General features: G+C 44.3%; 1 protein-coding gene across 1 annotated transcript in view; it reads left to right on the top strand.

Annotated features, from left to right (window-relative positions):
• PIEZO2 (piezo type mechanosensitive ion channel component 2) overlaps positions 1-20,806 on the top strand; it is a 546,102-nt gene that overhangs the window by 321,009 nt on the left and 204,287 nt on the right. The window contains exon 5 of the mRNA XM_038746742.1: positions 15,522-15,684. Within this exon, the coding sequence (XP_038602670.1) occupies positions 15,522-15,684 (163 nt within the window). The remainder of the gene's footprint in view (positions 1-15,521; positions 15,685-20,806) is intronic.

The following is a 20,806-nucleotide window of genomic DNA, read 5'->3' as shown; positions in this document are numbered from 1 at the left end:
GAAAGAGAAGATACAGTACAATAAGTTGGTTTATGTTAAGAGAGTGAAGTGTGTGCCCTGGGTTGTAGTGGGGGAGGAGAGGTTAGGTAGAAGAGGTAAGCTAATTGATGCACTGATGATAAGGAGTTTCTGTTTGATGCAGAGATGGATGGGCAACCACTGGGGATTCTTGATGAGTGGGGAAACATGGACTGAATGTTTCTTTAGAAAAAAACGGGCAGTAGAATGAAGTAAGGACCAGAAAGGGGAAAGACAAGAGGCAGGACAGTCAGTAAGGAGGCTGATGCAGTAATCAAGGTGAGATGATAAGCACTTGGATCGATAGTGCATTACTTTGGTTGGAAAGCAGCATGGCCTAGTGGAAAGAGCCCAAGCCTGGGAGTTAGAGTTTTAGTTTTACTTGGGTTTTAATCCTGGCTCTGCTAGATGCTTGCTGTGTGATCTTGGGCAGGTCGGTTTCCTCATCTGTAAAATGGGGGTTCAATGGTTGGGTTTTTTTATGGTATTTGCTTACTATGTGCCAGATACCTTATGAAGTACTGAAGTTGATACAAGCTAATCAGATTGAACATAGTCCATGTTCCACATTGGGTTCACAATCTTTATCCCCATTTCACAGATGAGGTAACAGCCACAGAGACATTAATAATAATTATAATAATAATGACATTTATTAAGCACTTACTATGTGCAAAGCACTGTTTGCTCATTAATGTCTGTGTTCCCCACTGGACTATAAGCTCCATATGGGCAGGGAACATGTCTGCTAATTCTGTTGCATTGTACTCTCACAAGTACTCGATACACACCCATCTCCCTCCACATTAAGCAGAAACACCTTTCCATCAGCTTTAAAACACCCTATCACATGGCCCCCTTCCAATTTACCTCCCTAATTTCCTACTACAACCCAGCCTGCACACTTCACTCCTCTAATGCCAACATACTCACTGCGCCTTGATCTCATCTATCTGGCTGCCGATTTATCTTTCATGACCTGCCTCTGGCCTGGAATGTCCTCCCGTTAGCAGCGTGGCTCAGTGGAAAGAGCCCGGGCTTTGGAGTCAGAGGTCAGGGGTTCAAATCCTCTCCCCCTCCTCTCCATCCCCCCACCCTACCTCCTTCCCCTCCCCACAGCACCTGTATATATGTTTGTACAGATTTATTACTCTATTTATTTTACTTGTACATATTTACTATTCTATTTATTTTATTTTGTTAATATGTTTTGTTTTGTTGTCTGTCTCCCCTTTCTAGATTGTGAGCCCGCTGTTGGGTAGGGACCATCTCTATATGTTGACAACTTGTACTTCCCAAGTACTTAGGACAGTGCTCTGCACACAGTAAGCGCTCAATAAATACGATTGATTGGTTGATTGATTGATTGACCGTCTCTATATGTTGACAACTTGTACTTCCCAAGCACTTAGTACAGTGCTTTGCACACAGTAAGTGCTCAATAAATACGATTGAATGAATGAATGAATGTTCTAAGCACTGGACAAGTTAAGTGACTTGTCCAAATTCACACAGTAGATAAGTGGATAAGCCAGGATTAGAACTCAGGTCTTCTGACTCCTAAACACATACTCTATCCACCAGGCCATGCTGCTCTCCAACCAAAGTAATACTATGCTGATCCAAGCACTTAATCCATCTTGACTGCAGCAACAGACCTCCTCATTGACTGCCCTGCCCTCTGCCTCTCCTCTTTCCAGTCCTTATTTAACTCTGCTGACCATTTTTCTAAAAAAAAACCTGTTCAGACCATGCTTCACCACTCCTCTAAAGCCTCCAATCTTTGCCCATCCAACTCCACATCAAACAGGAACTCCTCACCATCTGTTCTCCTTCCTACTTAGACTGTGAGCCCCATGTGGGATAGGGACCGCATCCTACATTATTATAGCAGTCCTTGACACTTAATAACTGCTTAACAAATACCATAATAGTAGTAATGAAGAGGAAGGGGTGGATTCTAGAGATATTGTGAAGTTGGAAGTGAAAAAATTTGGTGACATGCTGAATATATGGGTTGAATGAGAGAGATGAGTAGAGAACAATGCCAAGGGTATAGGTTTGTGAGACAGAGAGGATGGTGATGTTGTCTGTAGTGATGGGAAAATCTGGGCGAGGACAGGGTGCGGGTGGGAAGATGAAGAAGTCCATCCTGGTTGTGTTGTGACTTGCCTAAGCAGGCAAGTGGCAGCAGGCAGGTGGCAGAACCGGGATTAGACTCTCTGTTTTCTGCTCTTTCCAATAGGCCACACTCCTTTTCTACCCGTGGGACGAGGAGTAACTTTATACTATGGCTGTGTTCATTTGAGATTTTAGAAAGAACAAGCTATGCTCCTCAGGATGGAGAGAATTCAATATGCAGTAGCAATGAACACATTTCTTGAGGTTGAATATTTTTGTCATAAGCCATTTATTTTTAAAAGGCTGTTCTTGTGAGACTTAGTGTTTGGAAAGTAAATTTTGGGTTAATATGTGGTTCAACATGGTAATATAGAAACTCTGTTTTTCTTGCATGATAGCACCCCGAGGAAATTGGAATGTGCTTTGGGTTTTGGCGTTCAGGCTGAACTAGTTTGTAGTGGGTGATTAAGGTACTAAGCAGATACTTTGGAGACCTTGAGCATGTGTCGATTCTCCTGGCTATACCCCTTTTTTTAAAAGCAGACTTCTCGGGTAGTCTTCTCACAAGCTTTCTTTTGGAGGCCAAAGTTCTTCCAAATTTCAGTATCTAGTATTATCAAGAACATAATCGCACATACTGGACATGTCCAATTCATTGAACCTGGCATTTTTATTATTGGCTGGTTGATGGTCATATAATGATAATAATAATAATAACAGTATTTGTTAAGCACTTACTATGTGCCGAGCACTGTTCTAAGCGCTGGGATAGATACAAGGTTATCTGCTTGCCCCTCTTGGGGCTCACAGTGTTGATCCCCATTTTACAGATGAAATAACTGAGTCACAGAGAAGTTAAGTGACTTGCCCAAAGTCACACAGCTGACAAGTAGTGGAGTCAGAATTAGAACCCACGTCCCCTGACTCCCAAGCCCGTGCTCTTTCCGCTAAGACACCCAGAGAAGCCTCTGCCAATTGTCAGCTGTGTGATTTTGGGCGAATCACTTAACTTCTCTGTGCCTCAGTTACCTCATCTGTAAAATGGGGATTAAAGACTGTGAGCCTCCCGTGGGACAACCTGCTCACCTTGTAACCTCCCCAGTGCTTAGAACAGTGCTTTGCACACAGTAAGCGCTTAATAAATGCCATTATTATTAGTAGTAGTAGTATTGTTATCGCTATTCTCTATTAGGTCATATCCTAATTCCCTTTATCCGCAGCTTGCTTTACAGCATGAGTGTCTAGGTGACTGAATACATGAACTGAAGCCGAGGGTTGGGGGTGGATAAAAATTCCAGTGACTCTGTTTTGGCATCCTGATTCCTTCTGCTTTGCCCAAGGGAAGCTGGCAAATCAGTGGTGTTTGGAGCATCCTCTCCCCCTTGTCCCCCTCTCCATCCCCCCCATCTTACCTCCTTCCCTTCCCCACAGCACCTGTATATATGTATATATGTTTGTACATATTTATTACTCTATTTATTTATTTATTTATTTTACTTGTACATATCTATTCTATTTATTTTATTTTGTTAGTATGTTTGGTTCTGTTCTCTGTCTCCCCCTTTTAGACTGTGAGCCCACTGTTGGGTAGGGACTGTCTCTATATGTTGCCAACTTGTACTTCCCAAGCACTTAGTACAGTGCTCTGCACACAGTAAGTGCTCAATAAATACGATTGATGATGATGATGATGATCTCAGCTACTTCCTCAAGTCCTTCCATTCTAATGAATGATTGCCTCTTAGCCATCACCAATTCTTATTGAACTGCAATACTCACTAAACTGTAAGCTCCTTCTGGACAGGGAACGTGTCTACCGACTCTTTTGTATTATACTCTCCCAAGAGCTCAGTACACCTGTCTACTTGTTTTTTTTTTGTTGTCTGTCTTCCCCTCCTAGACTGTGAGCCCATTGTTGGGTAGGGACCAACTCTGTATGTTACCGATTTGTGCTTCCCAAGTGCTTAGTACAGTGCTCTGCACACGGTAAGCACTCAATAAATTCGATTGAATAAACGAATGAATAAAAGAATGCTCTGCACACAGAAAATGCTCAATCAATACCACTGATTGATTGATTGATTGATTCACTAATATGTATGCAGCCCATTCACCCTTCTCAGACAGACCCCAGCTCTCCCCACATTCAAGTCCCTCCACCTCATCCAACAACTCTTCCCCAATTACTAGCTCAGTGCCTGAGCTGTAGCATCCTTTCAGCTGGCTCGAGGACTTATGAACATATTTTTATCCTATTTGGCATTCCTGCTCATATTTATGATCAACTGCTTATTTTGAACACTTGAATTGTAAATATTTTCATGCTCGTCTCCTCCATTGGAACGTAAGATCCTTGTGGGAAGGCAGTGTGTCACTTCTTTAATCTGCATTCCCAACTGGCTAGTACAGTGCATTGCATCAGGTGGCTACTCATAAAGTGTTGCTATTACCACTAATGCCTTTCTTAGAAAAAGAGAGAAATAGAGGAGAGGAAGATGGAGAGTTCTGTGGGGGAAGACTCCATAACCCAGATGATATAGAGGAAGGTGGGTCCATTAGCCACCAATCTTTACAGCCTCCTCCACTCCAGTAGATGAAAGTTTGGTCAGAACTCTCTTTGGGAAGTTATGGGAAGACTAGCGTAAAGAACACAGGCCTAGTGGAAGAGTTCTGATCCTGGCTTTGCCACTTGTCTGCTGTGTGACCTTGGTCAAGCTTCTCGGTGCCTCAGTTACCTCATTTGTAAAATGGGGATTGAGACTACGACAATGTCCAAGACGGAGCTCCTTATCTTCCCTCCCAACCCCTGTCCTCTCCCTGACTTTCCTGTCACTGTAGATGGCACTACCATCCTTCCCGTCTCACAGGCCCGCAACCTTGGTGTAATCCTTGACTCCGCTCTCTCGTTCACCCCACACATCCAATCTGTCACCAAAACCTGTCGGTCTCACCTCCACAACATCGCCAAGATCCGCCCTTTCCTCTCCATCCAAACCACTACCCTGCTGGTTCAATCTATGATTCTATCCCGATTGTATTACTGCATTAGCCTCCTCTCTGATCTCCTATCCTCCTGTCTCTCCCCACTTCAATCTATACTTCACTCTGCTGCCCAGATTATCTTTGTATAGAAACGCTCTGGGCATGTCACTCCCCTTCTCAAAAATCTCCAGTGGTTGCCTGTCAACCTACGAGTCAAGCAAAAACTCCTCACTCTCAGCTTCAAGGCTGTCCATCACCTGGCCCCCTCCAACCTCACCTCCCTTCTCTCCTTCTACAGCTCAGCCTGCACCCTCTGCTCCTCTGCCGCTAACCTCACTGTGCCTTGTTCTCGCCTGTCCTGCCCTCGACCCCCAGCCCACATCCTTCCCCTGGCCTGGAATGCCCTCCCTCCACACATCCTCCAAGCTAGGTCTCTTCCTCCCTTCAAAGCCCTACTGAGAGCTCCCCTCCTCCAGGAGGCCTTCCCTGACTGAGCCCCTCCTTTTTTCCTCTCCTCCTCCTCCTCCCCTCCCCATCGCCTCCCCTCCCCTGCCCTACTCCCTTCCTCTGCCTGCAGCACTTGCATATATTTGTACATATTTATTACTCTATTTCATTTGCACATATTAACTATATTTAATTAAGTATGTGTATATAGCTATAATTCTATTTATTCTGATGGTATTGACATCTATCTACTTGTTTTGGTTTTTTGTCTGTCTCCCCCTTCTAGACGGGGAACCCACTGTTAGGTAGGGACCGTCTCTATATGTTGCCATTTTGTACTTCCCAAGCGCTTAGTACAGTGCTCTGCACACAGTAAGCACTCAATAAATATGATTGAATGAATGAGTGAGCCCCATGTGAGACAGGGACTATGTCCAATCTGATTGGCTTGTATCTAGTTCAGCTCTTAGTACAGTGCCAGGCACATAGTAAGCACCTAAAACATAGCCTAAGAAGACACCTCAAAACTTCATCCAGTGGAACCCTGGAGACCACTACTCCAGCCCACCCCTTCCAGCATTGCAGAGCGATCTCTCAACGTAGAATCCCTCACTTAACCTGTAGCCGCTGCTTTACAATCTAGACTGTAAACTCATTGTAGATAGGGAATGTGTCTGCTGTATTGCTATATTGTACTCTCCTAAGCTCTTAGTACAATGACTCTCCTTCTTGTGCAGTATTGCAGCTGAGGGGTGTGGGAAATGAACCAGAGAAGCACACCATGCTGTCTTTCCCTTCTCTACCCCCAGCCCTCCACTGTGGCCTGAATCCTGTTCCCTGCCACCACTGGATGGGCACTGGCTTCCTCTCCTGTGTTTCTAAATGAAAAAGTGCCAAAGCAGCCTGAGAAGCCGGAGGAAAATGCAAAGCTTTTTGTTCCAAGCAAGACCTGGCCCACCTAGACCTTCTGAAACACTAATTGGCTCAAAAACCCCATTTGGTGATTTTAGCTCATGAAGCTAAGTGCCCTCACAAACCCAGCCACTCATTTACTCAGTGTAGTGTGGAAACTCGGAATTAAATTAGGCTACTTCAGATTGTCAAGTAATTAGAAATCGACATTTAATTGGTGTTTAAATGGCAGCAAATGGACCTAGGCTCGGCTCATGAACACACACACACACACACGTGTGCGCAAGCCAACTGCCGAAGGTGAGCTCATTCCTAGCTTCTGTCGATTGCTCTTTTCTTTCTGGAATCCCTCTGAGAGGGCTTCAACATCCAACATGGTGATGACTGTTACAGATGGATTTCTTCAGAATGCTACCTCCTCTCTCTGCTCCATCCCATAAATATATCAGTGGGGGTTCCTTTCTTACTCATTGTGGGTCAGAATTTTTCAAAAGACAGGGTGTTCCCCTCATTTCGGCAAATGAGACTTCAATCAATCAATCAATCAATCAATCGTATTTATTGAGCGCTTACTGTGTGCAGAGCACTGTACTAAGCATTTGGGAAGTACAAGTTGGCAAAATATAGAGACAGTCCCTACCCAACAGTGGGCTCACAGTCTAAAAGGGGGAGACAGAGAACAAAACCGAACATACTAACAGAATAAAATAAATAGAATAGATATGTACAAGTAAAATAAATAAATAAATAGAGTAATAAATATGTACAAACATATATACATATATACAGGTGCTGTGGGGAAGGGAAGGAGGTAAGATGGGGGGGATGGAGAGGGCGACTTCTCCACTTTGTGCTTTGAATGAAGGATTTCTCTTCCTTATAAGGTTGGCATTTGGGGTGATAGATGAAGTTCCATATGGGGTCTGGGCTGGCACCAAAAGGGGCCCTGCCAGCCTCTCGGTTAGGGTGGCTGTGGGTGGCTTTAGTGCCAGCCTCCAGAGTGGCAATGGCCAATCTGAAACCCTGATGTCACTTCCAGTTCGGATCAGCCTTTGCGGGGGACGGCACCATCCTCCCTCCCACAGCAGGGTCCTCTTTGCCAATGCCTTAATAGTAATAATAATAATAATGATAATAATAATGGCATTTATTAAGTGCTTACTATGTGCAAAGCACTGTTCTAAGCACTGGGGAGGTTACAAGGTGATCAAGTTGTCCCACAGGGGGCTAACAGTCTTAATCCCCATTTCACAGATGAGGTAACTGAGGCGCAGAGAAGTGAAGTGACTTGCCCACAGTCACACAGCTGACAATTGGCGGGGCTGGGATTTGAACCCATGACCTCTGACTCCACAGCCCGGGCTCTTTCCACTGAGCCACACTGCTTTGGTTGGCTGGAACTATGGCATCCTGAGGCGGCAGTGGTCCCCGGCGCTGCCCTTGGGACACTGTAGCCCCAGATACTGCCGTGGCACTTTTCCTGTGCCCAGAGTTTGTTCTGGGAGTCTGGGCTTCGGTGGGCTGGCTTGGCCAGACCTCTGTCCCCCACAGCCAGCGCAGCCTCTGACAGTAAAAATTGATTACAAGGCTGTGAGCCTAGGCCACTGACGCAGTCAAGGCACACACAATCTCTGACAAACCACAGGGTCAGGCATTCCACCTGCACAGAAAGTCAGCAAGGGCTGAAAGCCTTCCCGGTACCAGTCCCCACCCTCATGATGGCAAATCTAAGCAAGGAATCTGCAGGGAATGGGAGGAGGAGCATGGTCTAGTGGTAGGAGCAAGATCCGGGGAGTCAGGGGACTTGGATTCTAATCCGGACACTGTCAATTGCCTGCTGGTGACTTTAGGTCCCTTCGTCTTCTCCCACTCCCTTCTGCTTCACTTTGATTTGCTCCCTTTATTCACTCCCCCTCCCAGCCCCACAATTAATAAACTGTAATTTTATTTATTTATATTAATGTCTGCCTCCCCCTCTAGACTGTGAGCTCATTGTGGGCAGGGAACATGTCTGTTATATTGTAATTATAGTAATAACAATCTTCTATAGCACAGCCTGCAAACTTTGCTTCTCTGCCGCTAACCTCCCCACTGTGCCTCATTCTCACCTGTCCCGCCGTCGACCCCGGCCCATATCCTACCTCTGTCCTGGAATGCCCTCCATCCACACATATGCCAAACTAGCTCTCTTCCTCTCTTCAAAGCCCTACTGAGAGCTCACTTCCTCCAGGAGGCCTTCCCAGACTGAGCCCCCCTTTTCTTCTTCTCCTCCTCCCTTCCCCATCGCCCCCCACCCTACCCCCTTCCCCTCCCCACAGCACTTATGTAAATTTGTTCATATTTATTACTCTATTTTATTAATGATGACTATAATTCTATTTATTCTGATGGTATTAATAGTAATAATGGCAGTTATTAAGCTCTTATTATGTGCAAAGCACTCTACTAAGTGCTGGGGAGTATTGACTCCTGTCTACTTGTTTTATTTTGTTGTCTGTCTCCCCCTTCTAGAGTGTGAGCCCATTGTTGGGTAGGGACTGTCTCTATATGTCACCAATTTCTACTTCCCAAGAACTCAGTACAGTGCTCTGCACACAGTAAGTACTCAATAAATATGATTGAACAAATGAATGAATAATGTTGGCACTTGTTAAGTGCTTACTATGTGCCAAACACTGTTCTAAGTGCTGGGGTAGGGCCAAGTTAATCAGGTTGGGCACAGTCCCTGTCCCACATGGGGCTCACACTCTTAAACCCCATTTTATAGATGAAGTAACTGAGGCCTGGAGGAATGACGTGACTTGCCCAAGATCACACAGGAGACAAGTAGTGGAGCCAGGAATAGAACCAAGGTCCTTCTGACTTCCAGCCTATTCTTTATCCACTAAGCCACGTTGCTTCCCAAGCACTTAGTACAGTGCACTGCACACAGTAAGCCCTCAATAAATATGACTGACTGACAGTTTCCTCAGCTTTACAGTGGGGGTGAAATGCCTGTTATTTTTATTATTGTATTCATTATTATTTCATTTGTTAAGCACTTACTATATATCAAGCACTGTTCTAAGCATTGGTGTATACAGGTTAATCAGACTGGATACAACCCTTGATCCAAAATGGGGCTCGCAGTCTAAGTAGGTGAGAAAGCTGGCATTGAATCTCCATTTTACAGATGAGGAAACTGAGGTACAGAGAAGTTCATTCATTCATTCAATCGCATTTATTGAGCGCTTACTGTGTGCAGAGCACTGTACTAAGCGCTTGGGAAGTACAAGTTGGCAACACATAGAGACATTGCCTACCCAACAACGGGCTCACAGTCTAGAAAGGAGAGACAGAAAACAAAACAAAACATGTGGACAGGTGTCAAGTCATCAGAATAAATAGAAGTAAAGCTAGATGTGCATCATTAACAAAATACATTCATTCATTCATTCATTCAATCGTATTTATTGAGCGCTTACTGTGTGCAGAGCACTGTACTAAGCGCTTGGAAAGTACAAGTTGGCAACATATAGAGACGGTCCCTACCCCACAGCGGGCTCACAGTCTAGAAAGGGGAGACAGACAACAAAACAAAAAAGTAGATAGAATAGTAAATATGTACAAGTAAAATAGAGTAATAAATCTGTACAAACATATATATAGGTGCTGTGGGGAGGAGAAAGAAGAAGGTAGGGCGGGGGAGATGGGAGGAGGAGAGGAAAAGGGGGGCTCAGTCTGGGCAAGTTGTGACTTGCCTAAGGTTACACAACAAGCAAGTGGCAGAGCTGGATTAGAACCCAGGTCCTCTGATTCCCAGGCCCTTGCTCTTTCCAGTAGGTCATACTACTCTCCCTCCTCATTAGATGGTGAGTCCCACATGGGACAGGCTTGTGGCTGAGCTGATTATTTTGAATTTATTCCAGCATTTAGTACAGTGCTTAACAAATACTATTATTATTATGAGGAATGTTTCTGAATGACATTCCCACGTACCCTGGACAAACATCCCAGACTGGCTAACTCCATCCCAGGGAGTCTCACCTCCAAATTCCTTAGAAAGCCTCTGTCTATGGGAAAATGCTCTCCCTCTAAGATATTGCATTCAGTTGCCTTGAAATGGACCATCAAGCCCCCTCGGGGTGCTGATGCTGTGCTCCTTGGAGGCCAAACCTGAGATTCGATGGGTGGTTTGAGAGTGTCAAGCTCCTAAAGAGAACAAGACTCCAGTAGTTGGCTTTTGACCACTTTCTCCCCCTTCTCAATGAGCCTTCAGTCATGTCCACTCTGCAGCAGGCAATCTGTACTCTAATGTCCCAGTGGACTATATTTGAATAATGAAGATCTGGGCCTCTGCACACAGTAAACGCTCAATAAATATCATTGAATGAATGAATGACTTTGTCTGGAAGCTAAATCGAGGCTGGCATGCGGAGATACTGCCTGCATGTTCTGCATCTGTGTCCTGTTAGTTTGGGCTAGACTTTAAGCTCATTTCTAGACTGGAAGCTTGTCATGTGCAGGGAATGTGTCTGTTGTATTGTTATATGGTACTCTCCCGAGTACTTAATACAGTGCTCTGCACAAAGTACTCAATAAATACAGTTGACTGCCTGACTGATTGACTAATGCATATGATGGGTTGCTTTTGCCAAAGGCCAAGCCAAGTCCTCATGAGCCCAACAAGTGATGGAGACCCAGACTTCAGCCATTGTTGGCCCCTTCTTTGTCTAATAAAAGGCAACGGAGCTCACATCTGGAGACCCCACTACCTGTTCACTGATGTCCTCATTTTACCCTGACTCTCTTTCTCCCAGGGTAATAAATCATACATCCCCCTTTCCCTCCTCATCGCCCTGACTCTCTCCCTTTGCTCTACCCCCACCCCCACAGCACTTCATTCATTCAATTGTTTCTACTGAGCGCTTACTGTGTGCAGAGCACTTTACTAAGCGCTTGGGAAGTACTAGTTGGCAACATATAGAGATGGTCCCTACCCAACAACAGGCTCACAGTCTAGAAGGGGGAGACAGAGAACAAAACAAAGCATGTGGACAGATGTCAAGTCGTCAGAACAAATAGAAATAAAGCTAGATGCACATCATTAACTTGTGTGTATATGTACATATTTATAATTCTATTTATATTAATGATGTGTATATGTCCATAATTCTATTTATATTGATGCTATTGATGCCTGTTTACTTGTTTTGATATGTGTCACCCCCCTTCTAAACTGTGAGCCTGCTGTGGGCAGGGATTGTCACTATTTGTTGCTGAGTTGTACTTTCCAAGTACTTAGTACAGTGCTCTGCACACAGTAAGCGCTCAATAAAAGCACGTTTTCTGAAGCAGCGTGGCTCAGTGGAAAGAGCATGGGCTTGGGAGTCAGAGGTCGTGGGTTCTAATCCCGGCTCCGGCACTTGTCAGCCATGTGACTTTGGGCAAGTCACTTAACTTCTCTGAGCCTCAGTTACCTCATCTGTAAAATGGGGATTAAGAATGTGAGCCCCACGTGGGACAACCTGATTACCTTGTATCTCCCCCAGTGCTTAGAACAGTGCTTGGCACATAGTAAGAGCTTAACAAAAGCCATTATTATTATTATTATAATTATTATATTATATAATATATAATAATAATAATAATAATAAATATGACTGAATGAATGAATGAATTGAGGGAGCCAGGTAATTTGTTCTACATGGAAAGACCCATGATCTTCATTATTCACACATAGTCCCTTGGGCCATTAGAGTACAGATTGCCTGCTGAAGAGTGGACATGATTTTGAAGGCTCATTGGGAGGGAGGAGAAATTGGTCAAAAGCCACTACAGGAATCTTGTTCTCCTTAGGAGCTTGACACTCTCATACCATCAGTCAATAAGTAATCAATCGATAAATAATCAGTAAGTGCTTAATACGATTGAAAAAATCAATCAAGCAATGGTAATCGAGTGCTTACTCTGTGCAGACCACTGTTTTTAGCTCTTGGGAATGCAATAAAATAATAAAAATAAGAATAGTAATTTTGGTACTTGTTAAGCACTTGCTATGCGCCAAGCACTATACTGAGAGCTGGAGTAGATACGAGATGATCAGGTTGGTCAGTTTCTGCCCCACATGGGGTTCACAGTCTGGGTATTGGGGAAAACAGGTATTGAATCCTCAGTATACAGATGAGAAAACTGAGGCACAGATAAGTGAAGTGACTTGCCCAAAGTCATACAGAAGGCAAGTGGCAGAGCTGGGATTAGATCCCATGATCCCTGCCCTTGAGGAGTTCACAATATAGCAAAGCTAGTGCTGTGGGGTTATTTCCTCTGGTGTGTGTGTGTGTGCGCACACAGGTGTGTGAGGGCAGAGAGAAAGAGACTTCCTCTCTCTTTCTACTTTCTGTCTTCTCATCTCTCTTTTCTTTCTCCTCCCTCTCCTGTATACTGCTTTTTGAAGTCAAACTTACTGGCTCTTTCTCCCTTTCTTTTTAACCACCTATGTCCTAGGAGTGAGCCCCTCTGCTTACCCCCATCTCTGATGAGGCAGGGCCTGTCAGTCTGTCCGTGTCTATCTTCTCTCCCCCATCCCTTGCTCCCCCGCCTCTCTTCTCCACTCCCCAACTTCCTCAATGGACTCCGCCCACCCTCCATCCCTGCCTAACTCAAGTCCTCCTCCCAGGATCTTAGGTTCCACATGTGTCACCCCTTCAGCCTCCCAGGCTTTTCCTGCCTCTCCCACGCTTGGCCGCATCACTGACTTTTCAAGTCCTCCAAAACCCTGGTGTCTGGTGATTAGCTCGTCACTGATACTCGCCCAGAGTAATTCTCTCTGCCCCTCCTTTCTGCTACTGAAACCCAAATCCCCTTGAATCTCAGAAATCACCTTTTCATCCGGCGTGTATAAAGTCTGGTTGGCATTAGCTGCCAAACGTCTATCGTACCTAGTGTTGGCCTGGCCCTTCCTAAAGTGCCATGCCAGGCCTCCACCCGCAAACGGAATGTCTTCTTCATTACTGGAGCATCAGTACAGCTTTTCTCCTTAAAACATCCTTGTTTAATCAATCTTCCCAAAGCCACAGCAGTTACACTCCCAATAATGACCACTCAACACTGATATTCTTTCCCCAAGCCCCCACAACATGGGAGAGTATGCTGAGAATCACAGTATTAACTTGGTTTGGCAACAAGCACAGCACACTGTGAAGTAATTCCACAGAGCAACCTATAATCATGAAGTTAAGAGAGCAGTAAATCCCCACTGTGACACAAAGCCAGAGTAGGAGTTGTGTGTGTGTGTGGGGGGGGGTGTCTTTAGGTTAAATCGATTTGTATTCAGTTGTTCCAGGGACATCAAGTGAAACCCAATAGTTATTTTATCAGAAATGAAAACTTCTCTAGTCACCGAAATAGAATCAGCCCACGCCTGTCTAGAGTGTGTATCTTAGGCCTTGAACTTGTTATCTAATTGAATGTGTGCATGTCTGTGTTTGGCCCATCACCCCCATAGAGGGCAAAGGCAAGGACTAAGCCTTCATTTCCTCTTTTCTCACTCCCTTCTGCATCTCCCTGACTTGTTCCCTTTACTCACCACTCCCTACCAGCACTTATGCATCTATCTGTAATTGATTTATTTATATTAATGTCTGTCTCCCCCTCTAGATTGTAAGCTCATTATGGGCAGGGAATGTTTCTGTTATGGTATTGTTTTGTACTTTCCCAAGTGCTTAGTGCAATGCCCTGCATGCCGTAAGCGTTCAAAAAATAAGACTGATGGATTGATGAACACTGTTCCATTGTACTTTCTCAAGCACTCAGTACAGTGCTCTGCACACAGTAACTGCTCAGTAAATATGATTGATTGAGGCTGGTGTTTATTTTGAAAGGATACAAAGCAGACAAGTGGTGGAACCAGGATTAGAACCATGACCTTTTGACTCTCAGGCCATGGTTGTACATATTTATTACTCTATTTATTTATTTTACTTGTACATATCTATCCTATTTACTTTATTTTGTTGGTATGTTTGGTTTTGTTCTCTGTCTCCCCCTTTTAGACTGTGAGCCCACGGTTGGGTAGGGACTGTCTCTATGTGTTGCCAATTTGTACTTCCCAAGCGCTTAGTACAGTGCTCTGCACATAGTAAGCGCTCAATAAATACGATTGATGATGATGCTGTATCCACTGTGCTATGCTGCTTCCCATTATTAGTAGACTGGGTAGTTTGGTCGCTGTGCTAATGAAGTAATGTTGAGGCTGCTGTGGCCTTTTGCTGGTACTCACTGGCAGACTCTGCTGGCACCTCAAATGGCAACACTCTGTGTCTTGGAAGCCTCTCAAATTCACCAGCGACGCCTGTGTTCCTTTCCAGATAGATTTTTTTTCTCTTTTAATTGTGTTTTCTTTCACCCCATCCCCAGGTTGGAAGCCTCCCGATACTTTTGTACAATATCGAGACCAGTTCTGAGTAACTGGCGGACTCTTCGTAAATGTCAATCGATGAGGATGATACTGATGATTCGATACTGAATCACTCTCACTGCTAGTGCCCAGAAAGAAAAAAGTAGAGTTTAAAGGAAATACAAAACAAAGAGAAGGAATGGGTTTACCTCCCCATGGGGAAAAAACAATTAGATCTGAAAAATGGTTACGTTTAGTGCTCCCATAAATGTGTGGTCTCCCTGTGTATTTTGGGTAGAATGCAGTTTGGGAATTAGGGAATGTTCCCCTGACAGTGTGAGTTTTTTTTGGATTTACCCTATGACATTGGTCAGGGTATGTGCTGCAGTGTGACTTTGCCTTAATGCGGAGTCTTACAAGACTGTACTCTCCGTGTTATAGAACTGGGGGTGCCATGGTTCAGGGTGTGGAGGATTTAGTCCACAGTCTCCAATTATCTTGGTGTAATGTTCCTAAATGCTACAATTGGTTGGGTTTGTCGCCATTTTCCAGTGACCTCAGTTGGTGCTGAGTTGGTTTGAACACCTTTTCTTATGACAGTTTAAATAAATCACTAGTAGAATTACTGAAGGCTATCCACCTTTCTTCCCGCTTCTGTCCACAGCATGAATGGAGTCGACGCAGGCAATGGAATCAGAGTGTTCGTCCCCGACATTGGCATGTTCCTCGCCAGTTTGACCATCTGGCTGATCTGCCGAAATATTGTTCAGAAACCGGTGTCTGAGGATGCGGCGCAATACAACACGCAGTTTGAAAATGAAGAAATGGTATTTTTTTTTATATCTCCAATGACGTCTTTGGGTTAGAAGGCTGACTCTAAAGTATAACAATCTGTAGGGTCTAAGCAAAAGTTGAACTAAACGTTTCTGAGAGCAGATTATATATGAAGGCAGCCTTGCAGCAGAAGGAGCCTGATGCTTTGTTATTCTAAAATAATAATTTGGGATAGAATAATTACCTTGGAAGTGGCACATTAAAATTGAACATGGGAACACTCAGGATACAATCTATATTCTGAGTATGACTGGAAAAGAAGAGTGCATGACCTCACTGTACTTGGTTTAGAAGAACCAAGAAGCAACGTGGCTCAGTGGAAAGAGCACGGGCTTTGGAGTCAGAGGTCATGGGTTCAAATCCCAGCTCCGCCAATTGTCAGCTGTGTGATTTCGGGGAAGTCACTTAACTTCTCTGTGCCTCAGTTACCTCGTCTGTAAAATAGGGTTTAACACAGTGAGCTCCCTGTGGGACAACCTGATCACCTTGTTACCTTCCCAGCACTTAGAACAGTGCTTTGCACATAGTAAGTGCTTAATAAATGCCATTATTATCCCCCTTCTAGACTGTGAGCCCATTATTGGGTAGGGACCGTCTCTATATGTTGCCAACTTGTACTTCCCAAACACTTAGTACAGTGCTCTGCACACAGTAAGCGCTCAATAAATATGATTGAATGAATGAATGAGAAAGATGAATGACCCCGGGGAAGGGAAAGACTTGGAAGGGAAAGGATTGGATGGGGTTTCCATAGTCTCCTGTAAGTGGATCAAAATGATCCCATAATTCGTCTAGTCTGTTGAGACTGATTGGCCTCATTTAATTGCAGTTCCTGACTCATTTTCAGGCTATGGTGAGATGCTACCATACATTTCAAATTTTTTTTGTTATTACTAGATAATAACAATGATAATAATTGTGGTACTTGTTAAGTGCTTACTATGTGCCAAGCACTAGTCTAAGAACTGGGGTAGATACTAGTTAATCAGGTTGGACACAGGTCCTGTCCCACGTGGGGCTCACATTCTTAATTCCCACTTTATAGAGGAAGTAACTGAGGCCCAGAGAAGTGAAGTGACTTACCCAAAGTCACACAGCAGACACGTGGTGGAGCTGGGATTAGAACCCAGGTTCTTCTGACTACCAAACCTGTGCTCTATCTATTAAGCCTCACTGCTTCCCATTAGATGATAAGTGCGGTATTTATTAAGCACTCACGATGTGCCCAATACTGTGCAAATGCTTGGCTAGATACAGAATAATCAAATTATACAAAGAGTCTCTATTCTACATGGGACTCACAGACTAAAGGGCAAGGGGAACAGGCATTTAAATCCTATTTTAAAGATGAGGAAACTGAGCCACAGAGAAGTTAAAGTGAGTTGCTCAAAATCACACAGTAGGTGGTAGTTCTTACACTGCAGTTGCCCTGTGGGCTTCTTGGAAAAGGCTAGACTTCTTCGGCTAATGGAGGGGATAGATTCTGATCCCCCCAAAATAGATCCACCCCTTCTCTAGGCTGACTGGCTGATGTCTGCAGGGAGAGTTCAGGATTGTGAACGTGCATGCTGTGAGCAGTGGGAGACAGAAAAATGAAAGGAGGAATTAAATGAGAATGCACTCCGGCAACCTGCTGAGACAAAAATGATCCGATTGAGTTAAGGATGTTGAATTGGGCATGAAGGCTGGAACATGCAAGGAGGCTGGAACCTCGGAGTGTTTTGCAAAGCAATTAAATGTTACAGGAGATTATACACGAGTAAAAGCAAAGTTGGCAGAAAGTCGAAGTCTAAAAGGAAGGTTTAGTAGTAAATGTGACAGAAGGGGGAAAAGATCAGTTACAAAAAATGTGTACCCCCTTCATCTGGCTCGAAATAGGATGTAAAAAGTGACTGACCAGCTATTTACTCTGAGGGAAAGCTTATGAAATGCAAAATCTATAACATGGCCAATTCTTGATAACTCCCAGCCTGCTTATCCAGTTCATGGTCAGTGACCTCAGGAAGTGAATAAGCTGGCTGTCCTTTATGTGGAAATGGCCCAAACACTCCCGGTGCCACTGTTTTGGGGGAAGGCGAAAAAACAAACACTAGATGTTCAGTACAGTCAAGGGTCAACCACGGGAGAGAAAACACGAAGGCTGGGAAACGCTAACTGGATGTTTTTGACCCCATTTGAACATCGCCTAGGCCTGGCGTGTTCCAATTAGGTTTGGAGTTGGTCTGACTGCACTCTGGGATGCAGGCTCAGACTGAGTGAATTGTTGGTCCCTGTGCTGTGTTGCTGTGGAGAGGAGTCATGGCATGAAGTGTGTTCTCTTAATTTTTTACTGGAATTTCTTAAACGCACTGCAGGGCTGGTGACTTGCGAAACCTGCTGACTGTAAGCTCGTCGTGGACAGGGAATGTGTCTACCAACTCTATCATACTCTCCCAAACACTTAGTACAGTGCTCTGCAACCAGTAAGCACTCGATAATTACCACTGATAGATTGATTGAACAAGAGAAAAAGATCAGTGGGGGTTTCACCAGCTCTAACCTCCAGAAACAAATGTTACACTGATGTGAACCCTCTCCCTACCCTCTGTGCCTGATTTCTTCCCAAGGTTGAAATCAGGAGCTCCTTGTGGGCTGAGAATGTGTCAACTAACTCTGTTATTCATTCATTCATTCATTCATTCAATCATATTTATTGAGCACTTACTGTGTGCAGAGCACTGTACTAAGCACTTGGGAAGTACAAGCTGGCAACATATAGAGATGGTCCCTACCCAACAGCGGGCTCACAGTCTAGAAGGGGGAGAGACAACAAAACAAAACATATTAACAAAATAAAATAAATAGAATAAATATGTACAAGTAAAATAAATAGAGTAATAAATATGTACAAACATATATACATATATATACAGGTGCTGTGGGGAGGGGAAGGAGGTAAGGTGGGGGACTGGGGGGAAGGAGGGGGAGAGGAAGGAGGGGGCTCAGTCTAGGAAGGCCTCCTGGAGGAGGTGAGCTCTCAGTAGGGCTTTGAAGGGAGGAAGAGAGCTACCAAAGAGCACGGGCTTTGGAGTCAGAGGTCAGGGGTTCAAATCCCGGCTCTGCCACTTGTCAGCTGTGTGACTTTGGGCAAGTCACTTAACTTCTCTGGGCCTGTTACCTCATCTTTAAAATGGGGATTAAGACTGTGAGCCCCTTGGGACAACCTGATCACCTTGTAACCTCCTCAGCGCTTAGAACAGCGCTTTGCACATAGTAAGCGCTTAATAAATGCCATTATTTATTTATTTATTTATTTGTGTGTGGATGGAGGGCATTCCAGGCCAGGGTTGAAGGCGGGACAGGTGAGAACGAGGCACAGTGAGGCGATTAGTGGCAGAGGAGTGGAGGGTGTGGGCTGGGCTGGAGAAGGAGAGAAGGGAGGTGAGAGAGGTGGGGGCGAGGTGATGGAGAGCCTTGAAGCCGAGAGTGAGGAGTTTTTGCCTGATACGTAGGTTGATTGGTATCCACTGGAGATTTTTAAGGAGGGGAGTAACATGCCCAGAGTGTTTCTGCACAAAGACGACCCGGGCAGCAGCGTGAAGTATAGATTGAAGTGGGGAGAGACAGGAGGATGGGAGATCAGAGAGGAGGCTGATGCTGTTATATTGTACTTCTCTTGGTAGAGTGCAATATTACAATAATCAGACACATTCCTTGCCCAGAGCGAGCAAGATGGTACTGAAACCTTGAGGAGCAGCAATGCCTAGTGGATAGAGCACAGATCTGGGAGTCAGAAGGACCTGGGTTCTAATCTCTCCCACTTGTCTACTTTGGGACCTGGGGCATGTCAGTTCACTTTTGTATGCCTCAGTTACCTCATCTGTAAAATGGAGATTTAAGCTGTGAGCCCCTTGTGGGACAGGGATTGGGTCCAACCTGATTATCTTGTATCTATCCTAGTGCTTAATACAGTGCCTGGTACATTGTAAGGACTTAACAAATACCATAAAAAAAATCTGGATTAGTGAATCAATGTCCCAGCTTTCAACACATGTAGTATGGTCAGCTTAATTCAGATTGCCATGCTTAGAACAGTGCTCTGCACACAGTAAGCGCTCAGTAAATATGATTGAATGAATGAATGAATGAATTCCCTACCCACAGTGGGCTTACAGTCAAATGGGGGAGGCAAGCATTGATGTAAATAAATCAATTATGGATCTTTACATAAGTTTTGTGGGGCTGAGGGTGGGGTGAATAACCCGTCAATCAACGGTATTTAATGAGCACTTACTATGTGGAAAGCACTGAGCTAAATTCTTGGGAGACTACAGTACAATAGAAGTAGCAGATACATTCCCTGCTCATAAGGAGTTTACAAATGCTAAAATGGTAAAAGGGTGAGAAACCGAGGAATGTGCATGGAAAGGTGGGGAAGGAGGGAAAATCAAGATGATCCTAGGCTCCCCTGCAAATTTTTGATGAGTTTCAGCCCATTTTTGATAGGGGCAGAGAAAGTTAAGTATTGTAAATTACTTTTTCAGGGCCAAACTTTTGCCCTCATTCAAGAAGTCTGTTTTTGCAGAAGTGGGAGGTTTAAAATTTCTGAGAATACTTAGGAAAGGAGTAATGTGTGCTGGCATTGACTATTCATTCATTTATCTCGATGGAGATGTGGCAAGATTAATCCACTCGGGCCTGGGAGAGTTCATTTTCAAACTCGGCCTTTTTATAGAGGAGTAACAGCTGAATCCTGCAAGAAGGACTCTGGGGTTTTCTATAGTCTTCATTGATTTGCTGATGAGTCTCTAGTTTGCAATTGGAAAGGAATGCATAAATTTGAGGCTCTACCTTAAAAGACTCACAGGGGATATGAAGACAGGCATGGCAGTGTTGTTATCCTCCATATTTCTTTGTATGAATACAAAAAGAACCTCACTAAGGGGAAATACTCTCCCTCCTATGTCATCAAGGGCCCTCTTTGTTCTGGGGAATTTATGCATTTGTTTGTTTTTATTTTAATTTAGTAGTAGAGCAATAAATCTTGCCAGGGGAAAGACTCCAAAGTCTCAGATGGAGGTGTTTTACAATTGAATTGTACTTGAATAAAACACACTGGAGAGAAGAAACAGCTGT

The sequence above is a fragment of the Tachyglossus aculeatus genome, chromosome 5 (genome assembly GCF_015852505.1).
Source record: "Tachyglossus aculeatus isolate mTacAcu1 chromosome 5, mTacAcu1.pri, whole genome shotgun sequence".
In the NCBI taxonomy this organism is placed as follows: Eukaryota; Metazoa; Chordata; class Mammalia; order Monotremata; family Tachyglossidae; genus Tachyglossus; species Tachyglossus aculeatus.
The sequence above is the reverse complement of the archived record's forward strand: the minus strand, read 5'-3'. Positions and strand labels throughout refer to the sequence as shown.